The sequence below is a fragment of the Rhinoderma darwinii genome, chromosome 1 (assembly GCF_050947455.1).
Source record: "Rhinoderma darwinii isolate aRhiDar2 chromosome 1, aRhiDar2.hap1, whole genome shotgun sequence".
Taxonomy (NCBI): Eukaryota; Metazoa; Chordata; class Amphibia; order Anura; family Rhinodermatidae; genus Rhinoderma; species Rhinoderma darwinii.
The window spans coordinates 362814457-362826295 of NC_134687.1; the positions used below are offsets into that span (position 1 = coordinate 362814457).

The 11839-nt window shown below is 40.4% G+C and overlaps 1 protein-coding gene across 2 annotated transcripts in view; it reads left to right on the plus strand.

Moving 5' to 3' along the window:
- GLDC (glycine decarboxylase) overlaps positions 1-11839 on the plus strand; it is a 69581-nt gene that overhangs the window by 38719 nt on the left and 19023 nt on the right. For both annotated transcript variants that reach the window (XM_075827301.1, XM_075827292.1), the window contains exons 8-15: positions 559-655; positions 1688-1793; positions 3668-3807; positions 4654-4734; positions 4892-4989; positions 5099-5225; positions 9911-10053; positions 10183-10258. In XM_075827301.1, coding sequence (XP_075683416.1) covers positions 559-655; positions 1688-1793; positions 3668-3807; positions 4654-4734; positions 4892-4989; positions 5099-5225; positions 9911-10053; positions 10183-10258 — 868 coding nt within the window. The remainder of the gene's footprint in view (positions 1-558; positions 656-1687; positions 1794-3667; positions 3808-4653; positions 4735-4891; positions 4990-5098; positions 5226-9910; positions 10054-10182; positions 10259-11839) is intronic.

Sequence of the window (11839 nt, forward strand, 5' to 3'; positions counted from 1 at the left end):
CACAGACACTTGTAAGGTTAAAGAAATAGATTTCCAAAAAAAAACTTGTTCATCGGTCTACACAGATAGCGACATTCTGACGGGTATGGGAGTGGCTATCCAGAATTACAACATCAAGCAGAGATTTGTTTTAAACACCAACAATTGCTTAGCTGTGTGTCCAATGTAAGGTTCTATTCACTTCACTCTGTCACAAACTGCAATGTTGATATGCGTTTAGCACTGGTTAAACTCTATCTCTAGGCAAGCTACCAAAATTTTGGGAAATAGTTTGCAAACTCTAGTGTAATATGGGTAGCGTTTATCAAGCTCTTGCCCAATAATATTTGATGCCAATTAATATGATGATCTGCTTCCCCTTATAAGAAATATTTATAATTTGTTATGCCTGTATTGTGGTTTAATCTTTTCATACCACACGGACTTCCTTTGTTAAAGAGTGATTTAAAATAAACCTTGCAATTCTTGTCTTCAGGGAGAAAGAGGGGCGACTTTTTGCTTTTCCAGCAATGATCTTCTTATAGTGGTTATGAATTCTATGTTCAATTTTGTTTTTAGAGATGCCGCTGGAAAGGAAGTTTACCGCCTTGCTTTACAAACCAGAGAACAGCACATCAGAAGGGATAAAGCCACAAGCAATATATGTACTGCACAGGTAATTTCCTAAGGACCTCTGCTGCATGTTTGCTAGTAACTGTGCGGATACAACTACTCCTTTCTGAATCCGCTACTGCCAAATATCTTGACTAACCCTAAGTAATCTAATGCAGTTCTCTTCAAAAATTAAAGCTTGGTCAAATTATCTTTTCCATACAGTAGTTTTTTTTTTAAATTTATTTGACACCATAACGAAAATGGTATGAGCTTAAGCGCTATGTACTCCCCTGTTTGTGTGTGTGTGTGTGGTGTTTTTTTGTTAAGGGGTTTTCTGGTCCTTAAAAACGTTATGCAGACCGTTTTTACTGCAGTAAATTTATTAACTTACTAATGTACTGTTTGTAGCTGAAATGTCTCTGAATGCGAGATGGAAATAGTCACCTGCTCATGCTCCTGGTATTTATTTTTTTTTCTCTGCTTGTGTGAAGTTTTGTACACTGAACATGTGGTTATCTCCCTCCTCCCTATAGTGTCACACGAATTTATCGCAACTGCTCCCTGCCCCTCTGTATTTGGAGGGATTGTGTTTCACATGCTGGGCAGCAGATAGTGCAGAGTATAGCAGTAGATTTGTGTCTCCGTAGCAAACAGTGTAATTACAGCACTACCTTACACCTGGTAATAGCTGGTCATGCAGGCAGCCGTAAATAGAGGTAATGTTAACATAGTGATGCCACTGACCGAAAGCCCTGGCTGCATCATAACAGATGCTGTACAGAGCTGGGTGAGGTATTTAAAAAGAAAAACTACTTCTGAGATATGGTGGCACATTATCTGGTGACCAGACATATCTATATATATATATATTTTTATTTTTTTTAAACTCTTTATAAACTTTAAAAAAAAAAAAATATATTAATAATTGTTAGTGTTGTGCCAAGGTAGCATAACTGGCTACAGAGAATTTATTTTATGCTTTGTTGCAGACGTATGAAGCTGCTTGTGAGTTTATTGAAACAATAACTGAATTATGTATTGTGCTTTGCCATATTTTATTGCTTGCTCTCATTTTAATATGATCTTTTTGTAGGCCCTGCTGGCAAATATGGCTGCTATGTTCTGTGTTTACCATGGTCCAAATGGCTTGAAGCATATTGCTCGTAGAGTTCACAATGCCACACTAATACTTGCAGAAGGTAATTTGTTGAACTGTTCACTGTTTTTTTTTCTGGGGATGACATCGGTCTATGTATTCTACTATATTTCGAATGGAATTCATGTATATTCTGTTTTGAAGTACTTATCGGCTCTTTGTCTAATGTTTTTAATGGGCACTGATCTGAATCCATGCACATGGCATGATTACACTAAACCTGGTGTTTTGGGCATGTTGCAGTTATTTTTTATATATACACTATCGTTCAAAAGTTTGGGGTCACCCAGACAATTTGGTGTTTTCCATGAAAACTCACTTCTATTTATCAAATAAGTTGCAAAATGACTAGAAAATATAGTCAAGACATTGACAAGGTTAGAAATAATAATTTTCTCCTTCAAACTTTGCTTTCGTCAAAGAATGCTCCATTTGCAGCAATTACAGCATTGCAGACCTTTGGCATTCTAGCTGTTAATTTGCTGAGGTAATCGGGAGAAATTTCACCCCATGCTTCCAGAAGCCCCTCCCACAAGTTGGATTGGCTTGATGGGCACTTCTTGCGTACCATACGGTCAAGCTGCTCCCACAACAGCTCTATGGGGTTGAGATCTGGTGACTGCGCTGGCCACTCCATTACAGATAGAATACCAGCTGCCTGCTTCTTCCCTAAATAGTTCTTGCATAATTTGGAGGTGTGCTTTGTGTCATTGTCCTGTTGTAGGATGAAATTGGCTCCAATCAAGCGCTGTCCACAGGGTATGGCATGGCGTTGCAAAATGGAGTGATAGCCTTCCTTCAAAATCCCTCTTACCTTGTACAAATCTCCCACTTTACCAGCACCAAAGCAACCCCAGACCATCACATTACCTCCACCATGCTTGACAGATGGCGTCAGGCACTCTTCCAGCATCTTTTCAGTTGTTCTGCGTCTCACAAATGTTCTTCTGTGTGATCCAAACACCTCAAACTTCGATTTGTCTGTTCATAACACTTTTTTCCAATCTTCCTCTGTCCAATGTCTGTGTGCTTTTGCCCTTTTTTATCTTTTCCTTTTATTAGCCAGTCTCAGATATGTCTTTTTCTTTGCCACTATGCCCTGAAGGCCAGCATCCCGGAGTCGCCTCTTCACTGTAGACGTTGACACTGGCGTTTTGCGGGTACTATTTAATGAAGCTGCCAGTTGAGGACCTGTGAGGCGTCTATTTCTCAAACTAGAGACTCTAATGTACTTATCTTGTTGCTCAGTTGTGCAGCGGGGCCTCCCACTTCTCTTTCTACTCTAGTTAGAGCCTGTTTGTGCTGTCATCTGAAGGGAGTAGTACACACCGTTGTAGGAAATCTTCAGTTTCTTGGCAATTTCTCACATGGAATAGCCTTCATTTCTAAGAACAAGAATAGACTGTCGAGTTTCACATGAAAGCTCTCTTTTTCTAGCCATTTTGAGAGTTTAATCGAACCCACAAATGTAATGCTCCAGATTCTCAACTAGCTCAAAGGAAGGTCCTTTTTATAGCTCCTCTAAACAGTAAAACTGTTTACAGCGGTGCTAACATAATTGCACAAGGGTTTTCTAATCATCCATCAGCCTTCTAACACAGTTAGCAAACACAATGTACCATTAGAACACTGGAGTGATGGTTGCTGGAAATGGCCCTCTATACACCTATGTAGATATTGCATTAAAAACCAGACGTTTGCAGCTAGAATAGTCATTTAGCTCATTAACAATGTATAGAGTGTATTTCTGATTAATATAATATTCATTGAAAAAAACTGCTTTTCTTGCAAAAATAAGGAAGTTTCTAAGTGACCCTAAACTTTTGAACGGTAGTATGTATGTATATGTATGTACGTGTTCGAACCAGTGGTTTTGGTTAAATGGCCTTCTACCCACAATTCCAAATGTTTGTACAGGTCTGAAGAGAGCAGGACATCAGTTAGACAATGAGCTGTTCTTTGATACAGTGAAGATTTATTGTGGCTGTCCAGTGAAGGAGGTTCTGGATCGTGCTGCGCTGCGTCAAATTAACCTCCGTGTGCACAGTGATGGTTCAGTAAGCTGTTTTTGGAATTTTATTTTTTATTTCTTTCTCCCCAAAAACGTAAAGAAATTGTAGATATGCCCTTTTCAAAGATATCTGCTCCCATTAGTCCCCCCCCCCCCCTCCAACTGACTGCTACACACTTTATAAGCCTTCGTCAACATCCGTTTTGTTAGCATGTAATAATGTGGACTCTAATTGTTTCTACACCTTCAATCCTCAGGAGGAGGTAGACTTGGGTTGTCAATACCTCACTAGTAGCAATCCTAATAAAGGTGCCAATAAACCTAAGATAATAGCGGATATTGTTGGGTTTTTGTGGGTTACACTAACAATCGTGTGTGTGATGTTTTATTCCAAACCCGTCCCTTCACCCCCAAAAAGCACTGCAAAGGTTGAGAACCCTTTCGTAACGTGTTGAAAATACTGTATCCTTCCTTATGTCTAGTCCTGAATAGAGATTGTTTCTGCTATAAGGGTGCAGTTACACGTGGCATACTTTTATCTTTTTATCTCTGAAGCGTAAACATGCGCTGCGGAAAACTTTACAATGTATACCGATGCACAAAAATGTTCCACAATGCAAGAACTAGAGAAATTTGAGTTGCTGCAATGTATGCCTATGGGAAAAATATTACTTTTTCTCTAGCGTAATATGCCACGTGTAAGTGCCCCCTAATTTTGGACTGGTCATTGCATTTTTTTATTTATTAATCTTTTTGTAACAAACCCAGTGTCTGTATGAGCAGAACAAAGTCATGATCGCTTATCCAACACTGCATGCAAAAAATCATTATTTGTTTACATACTAAAATATTGAAAGTAGTGGAGAAATAAGACAAATCATTCTTTTGGCAGCTTGGAGTATCGATTGATGAAACTGTAAAGGAAAAAGATCTGGATGACTTATTATGGGTTTTTGGCTGTGAATCCTCGGCAGTAAGTTAATTACTTAAATCAACTTCTTATGATTTTTTTTGTTTGTTTTTTTAAGCTCAAAATTATCTATCTTCCAGGCCACACCATAGCTGACTATTTTTATCTGTGGATTGAGGGTATGCTTACATTACTTGCTATTTGTTTCTTGTTTTAATAGGAGCTAGTTGCTGAGAGCATGGGAGAGGAGAACAAGGGCATTTTGACCACTGCTTTTAAAAGGACAAGCAAATTCCTTATGCACCCAGTGTTTAATAGGTAAGATTTTTGCAAGAGGAAATATATATATATATATATATATATATATATATTAGTCTAGAAATTCCTTTTCTGAAACTTATTGATAATGTGTTAATTTTATTTTTAGCTACCATTCAGAAACGAATATTGTTCGCTACATGAAGCGTTTGGAAAACAAGGATATTTCACTTGTACATAGTATGATTCCTCTTGGGTCCTGCACAATGAAACTTAACAGTTCCTCTGAGCTTACAGTAAGTTAATTGACATTGTTTCTATTCATGCCGTAATAAGCTTAATTATTTTTTTATTTGATTATTTTGGTTCTATATTCGTCCATATTGTATATTCCATTGATTTACATGGCCGTGTTCCCACTATGCCAACTACAGATTGTCTTATTGTAGGAAGACGCGTAGTGCTCAGAATGTGCTTATTCCCAGTATAAGTAGAGAAGGACAATACATTTTATCAGTTTGTTCTGTTAACACAGGGCATGCAGATCAAGGCTTTACATAGAATCTACGGAACGTCAAAAACGTGCTTCCTTGCTTGATGTGTGAACCAGGATGTGGAAAGTACTCACAAGCCGCATAAGGTTTGCGTTGACCAGCAGACTTTGCTGTATCTTGCCCCAGCTGATGTTCAAGCCCACCCATTTTGGCTTGTTGCAGACACAACTGCTGGAAAGCATCCAACTTGCGTCTACATAAAACCGAGCAGACTTTCACATGCCATGATCTTGACTGACCTACTTGAGGGCTTGTATGACAGATGCAGGCAACCATGTCTCTAATACAATTATCCACAGAGAAAAGCTCACGGTAATGCTAGTAGCTTCTCTATGGCCAAAGAGTGCTTGGTATGGTGTACTCCACAGCCTAAAGATGGCAGAATCCTTGATCCTGCGATCATTCCCAGGCCTTCTGTACCAAGGGCCTAGCTAACACAAGAACCCTCAAATTCCAGCTAGCAGCCTGTCTTCTGAGAGCGCAGCCTTTAAAAGCTAGAGGTCTATCTGAAGCAGTGGTCAAAAACTCCTCTGACAGCATTGGTGACATCTTTTGTGTGTGTGTGCCCATATATATATATATATATATATATATATATATATATATATATATATATATATTGGAGAAAAAAATCTGTCTTGGTGCAAGGATGATATCCCTAACTTATGCCACCCAGATGTAGCTCAGAGTCCAGATTTCTGCACTTAGTTCACATTTTGACCAAGATTTAGCAAATAGTCATTGGATCAAAAGGTTCTTTTCTGGGGCCAATCGGTTATCCCTTCGTAAATCGTCTTACCTTCTCCCATGGGATCTAAATATTGTCTTAAAAGGTCTAACAGCCTCTCCCTTTTGAACCCATAGCAGATATCAGAATTAAAAATCTTTCCTTGAAAGCCGCCTTTCTGGTCACTGTTACCACGGCTAAAAGGGTTGGGGAGATTCAGGCTCCCTCGACGTGTCTGCCATATCTTCAGATTTTAGAGTGTAGAATGATCCTACCTTTTTACCTAAAGTCTCCCATTTTCATATGTCACAAGATATTATAGTCTCCCTCTTCTCTCCCCGCCCCGCCCCCCCCCCAGGAACTCAGGAACAAAGAGTAAGTTTTCCTACACTAGATGTTAGCAGAACCATGCTTCTCTATCTGGCGGCTACAAAAGACTGGAGAGTAGATCACAACTTATTTATAAAGCCTTTTGGTGCAAATAAGGGGAAGAAGGCCTCAAAAAGGACCCTTTCCAATTGGATAAAGAAAGCCATCTGTGATGCTTATCAAAATTTATCCCCTCCAGATAAATTAAAAGCTCATTCAACCAGAGCCATGTCAACCTCTCAGGCTGAAAAATGTAATACCTCCAATAGAACAGATATGTAAAGCGGCCACTTGGTCCTCTATCCATGCGTTCGTGATACATTATAGACTAGATTTTTCTCACATCCGTGATCTTTCCCTCAGTAGGAAAGTCCTGAAAACTAGTAGTTTAACTAGTAGTAGTTAATTGGTACTCTCCGATGTGCTGTCATGGAGGGTTTATTTGAGAAAATAGAATTCGTACTTAACGTTAATTCGGTTTCTATTAAACCCTCCATGACAGCACGGTTATTACCCTCCCAATGTGTATATGCACTTCACCAATATGATTATGGAGTAATAGATATGTTGGATACTATGCCATTCTGTTATTTGAAATACACCGAGGTGGGGTGGGTCTATTTAACCTTCGTTCCTGTCCCTGTTAGGGGTGGAGATTTAACCTTTGATGTGCTGTCATGGAGGGTTTAATAGAAACCGAATTACCTGGAAGTACTAATTCTATTTTCATATGCCACCAGAACCGCTGTGGTCACAGCCTGAGATGTGGCTGTTTGAAGTGATCCCCTCCAGCCTCAGTCTCTCGCACTGTGTGAAGCAGCTTCATGCTGATAGGACAGCGTCAGAGGCTGTGAGGTAGCTGCACCTCAGGAGAATCGCAGCGGTTACCTCCCAGTTGTCTAATAAAGGCTCATTTACATATTTTAGAAAAACTCATAACTTTTAAAATAATCGTTTTGGGAGACAACGCTAGTGAAAGTTCAGTGTGACCGCGCCTATTCTATTGGCTAGGAGATGGGGCATTACTAAACTAGTGACCGATCCCCTTTAACATGTTTTGAGCAAATGGTTTCCTTTATTTACTGTAAATTTCTTTTTTTCTCCTGAGACCGTTTCAGGAAGAATAAGCAATATATCTGCTGTATTGGCCTTCTTGATCAAAAATAATGTTTTTTCCAGCTTTCCTCATGGACTTTGATTTAAAATAGACAAAACTTGCGTTCTGAAGGCACCTTCTGGGATATACGCTGGAGTTTGCACACACGTGTACAGTATGTAGACTATATGCATTCTACTCCATTTAGGTTACACACGAACTTGGTGCATATATAGTATCGTGTATGTGACAAATTGCTCATACTTGATAACCATTAACTTGATAAGCTTTATGGACGTTTTAGTACTGCTCATAGCTGAAGCATTAAAGTGGATTGGTCAGATATTGTGCTTTTGTCTGAGGGCAGCATAAAGAAAAGTCCAGACGCTGTTTGACACATTTCTCCCTATGTGCAATAATAGGCAGAAAAGTGCATGAATCTGCTTGAACTAATTATTAACGAATAGGCGTGTCTGTCACTACTATGTGCTTCCCTCTAACAGGGCAGCATAAATATCTGACCGATCCACTTTAAGGGTATGTTCACATGACCCATTTTTCGGACTGTAAACGCTGTGAAAAACGTCTGAAAATACGGGGGCTGAACTCCAATCATCTGCCCATTGACTTCAGTGGGAAAAATGGCGTTTTGTTCCTACGGCGCATTCTTTTTATGAGACGGTTTGTAAAAACGCCCCGTACAAAGGAAGTACATGTCACTACTTGAGCCGTTTTTCATTGTCTCAATAGAAAAACAGCCCCAAAAACGCTTGATGCATAAAAAACGGCTGAAAATCAGAGGCTGGTTTCCATTGAAAACAGCTCTGTATTTTAGTTGTTTGTTTTTTTTTTTGTTACGCGTGTGAACATGGCCTAAGGGGATAAGCTGAAAATGTGGTTTTGGCATAGCTATGTTTGCACATAAATTCTACTTCAAGATTCAGTACAATGCTCGCTCATGTATGGTGTTTCACATTCAAACGAGGAGTGGGGGAGACACCTGCGTGACTTTTAAGGGATGCTGCAGATTTTCAAATCCTATCGCAGATTTTTTTGTGGATTTTACCCTTTGCAAAGTAGTGTAGCACGGGGTAAAAATACTGTTAGGTTTATTATGATCAGACAATATTCTGCTTTTTCAAATGCACTTTTTATTATGATTTAAGTTTATCTGTTAGTGTAACCTCACCAGAAGACCACCACCCCATCCAGACAGAATTTTTCTGTGACCGATTATCCCAACTATTATGGTCTACAAAAGCTGCCCCTTTATTACCATCCAAAAACCACTTACATGCGCTGTAATTACTTCTGTGTGCGCAAAGCACTGGAGAAAGACAGAGGAAGGGGGATGATGGCACATCATGGCAGAGAAACTGCCAGCATCGTGCCACACTTTTGGGGGCAGTGATGGCAGGAAGAGGGCCCTTTCTGGCACCACAGAACATCATAAAGGGGGAGGCGGAAGGTATCTTTTAGAGAAGGGAAGCATGCGTCGTTCTGCACAGGACAGCCTTCAAGATTGCTTAGCAAGCAGGCCTGCGGACTGCCACTGGGGTTTCAAGGTTAGCAGTGAGGTGGCATATGGAGAGCGGTGCCTGACTGGGCACGAAGAATGAGAGGAGCCATGATTGTGTACTGTACTATATAAGAATGAGCGGGAGAGACTTGCTGGGGACCAGGAATGAGTGGGGAGCAATGCTAGGGACCAAGAGGTGAATCATGCTGGGGATTAGGAATGAGAGGGCTGTTTATTTGTGTGTAATGCAGTCTGCATGCCTGTACAACACACTTGTGTGCTACATTTTTATTTTTACTTTTAGAGGACCACCCATGTAAATTTTGGGTGGTCGGCTCAAACAGGTTTCTCTGTATATATGTTTGCTTAACATATTATTGACAAGTTTAAATTAACTTGTTTTTGTTAAAATACACACATCGGAAATATTTAGCGTATCGCATTGTAAATTTAATCCCAGGAGAAAGTCACATCTGCTGAATCATTTGCAGGCATGAATGAATCTGCCGTTTCCTTGAGGTTAACATTATTAACAGTCTAGTGACAATGTAACCGGTTTTGTCCAAGTCTAATTAGTGTACAGGTTTGTGCATTTTTGTAAGACTTAATTTTGAAATCCATTTATAATATATATATATATATATATATATATATATATATATATATATATATATATATATATATTTATTTATTTATTTATTTTTTAATCCTTGCAGCCAATTACTTGGCCTGAATTTGCCAACATTCATCCATTTGTGCCTCTAGACCAGGCACAGGGATATCAGCAACTGTTTAAGGAGCTCGAGAGAGACTTATGCGAAATAACCGGATATGATAAAATCTCATTTCAGCCAAACAGGTAAAAAGTGCAAAATTTAACCTCGTGCATATTACAGCATTTTCAATGTATATTTGTTTATGGAAAACAACCTGACCATAAATTATTACATAGAATTATGGTGCATTTTGTGTTTCTTTGTATGATCAGTGGAGCACAGGGTGAATATGCTGGATTGGCTGCTATCAAGGCTTATTTAAATGCAAAGGGCGAACCTCATCGTACGGTAAGTATGATGCAACTCTCTGACATCCCAGTAAAGTGTTTACATTATATGGACATAAGTATTGGGACACACCTGTTAATCATTCAAATTGGGTTTTTCGTTTCAGTCCCATTGCCACAGGTGCATAAAATCAAGCACCTCGCCATGCAGTTTGTCTTTTACAAGCATTTATGAAAGAATGGGTCGTTCTGAAAATCTCACTGATTTTGGAGTGTGGTGCTGTAATGAGATGTAACTGTTGCAATTTCTTCCCTCCTAGATATACCACTATCAATTGTGAGGGGTGTTATTGCTAAGGAATTTAGGAATCACAATAACTTGGCCACGAAGTGATAGACCACATAAAGTTATAGAGTGGGGTCGCTGAGTACCGATATGCATAGTGCACAAAAGTCACCAACGCTCTGACTCCATCCCAGAGGTGGATAGGAAAAACTGCGCTGGGAACTACATGGCATTTGTTTCCATGTTCGAGCAGCTATATGCAAACCTTACATCGCAATGCCGAGGAAGAACTTGTCTGGCCCGCACAGAGCCCTGACCTCAAACCCCCGTCGAACACCTTTGGAATAAACTTGAAAGGAGATTGCACGCCAGATCCTCTTCTGAAAGACTGGGCAAAAATTCCCACAGGCATTCAAATCTTGTAGAAAACCTTCCCAGAAGAATGGAAGCTGTTTTAGCTGCATAGGGAGACCAGCTCCATATTTTATGCCTATGGATTTAGAATGGGATGTCCTAAAAGCTCCTGTAGGTGTGATGTGCAGCGCCGGCATCGGCACCTGGCAAACACGGGCAAGTGCCAGGGCCTACTGTGCTGGGAAAGGGGGGGGGGGCACTCCACTTGGTCACAATTTTTTTTTTTTTTTTTTTATAGAAGGCTGTGTGTAGAAGGGAAAACCCTTGGGCTTCCTCCCTGCCATTAAAAGTGCTTCTCTGCTCACCCTTGGACAATATGGGCCGGTCACTGGGTGCTCACACTTCTAGTCCACACTGCAGCTGTTTGAGCAGCGCATGAAGCAACTGCAGGGGAGTCTCAGCACCCGGTTGCTGGCACACATTGGCTAAGGATGAGCAGAGAAGCACTTTTAATGGCAGGGAGGAAGCCCAGGGATCCTCTACACCTGGTCGAAAACGTGAACTAGCTGCATGGTACTAGGAGTCCTGGACCTTGGATTGCAAGTGAGTGGCTTTATTAAATGTCACTAGTCTCGCCAATAAGCAGCTGTTCTTTCTCACTTGTAATGAAGCTGCGATGCAGTCCAAGTGCCCACGGCTCTGCAAGGGTTGAGCACTGACTAGTCTGACAGCAACTAAAAAGTGAACACAGGGCTGATTCTAGCTTTTCTGCTGCCTGAGGCGAAAGTTGAAATGGTGTCCCCCAAATCTTTGACATAGCCCTGGCTGTTCTACGTCACTAGCAGCCTCACAAGAAAAATAAATCCTACCACCCGTCCTCTCGCTGCAGATCATACAGTGACTATAGTATTGACTAGAGGCAGAACGTGCCCTGCCATTCAGCGCTTCTGCATGTAATTGTATCCGCATCATATAGATGCAGGTACAATTGTAGAGCAGGAG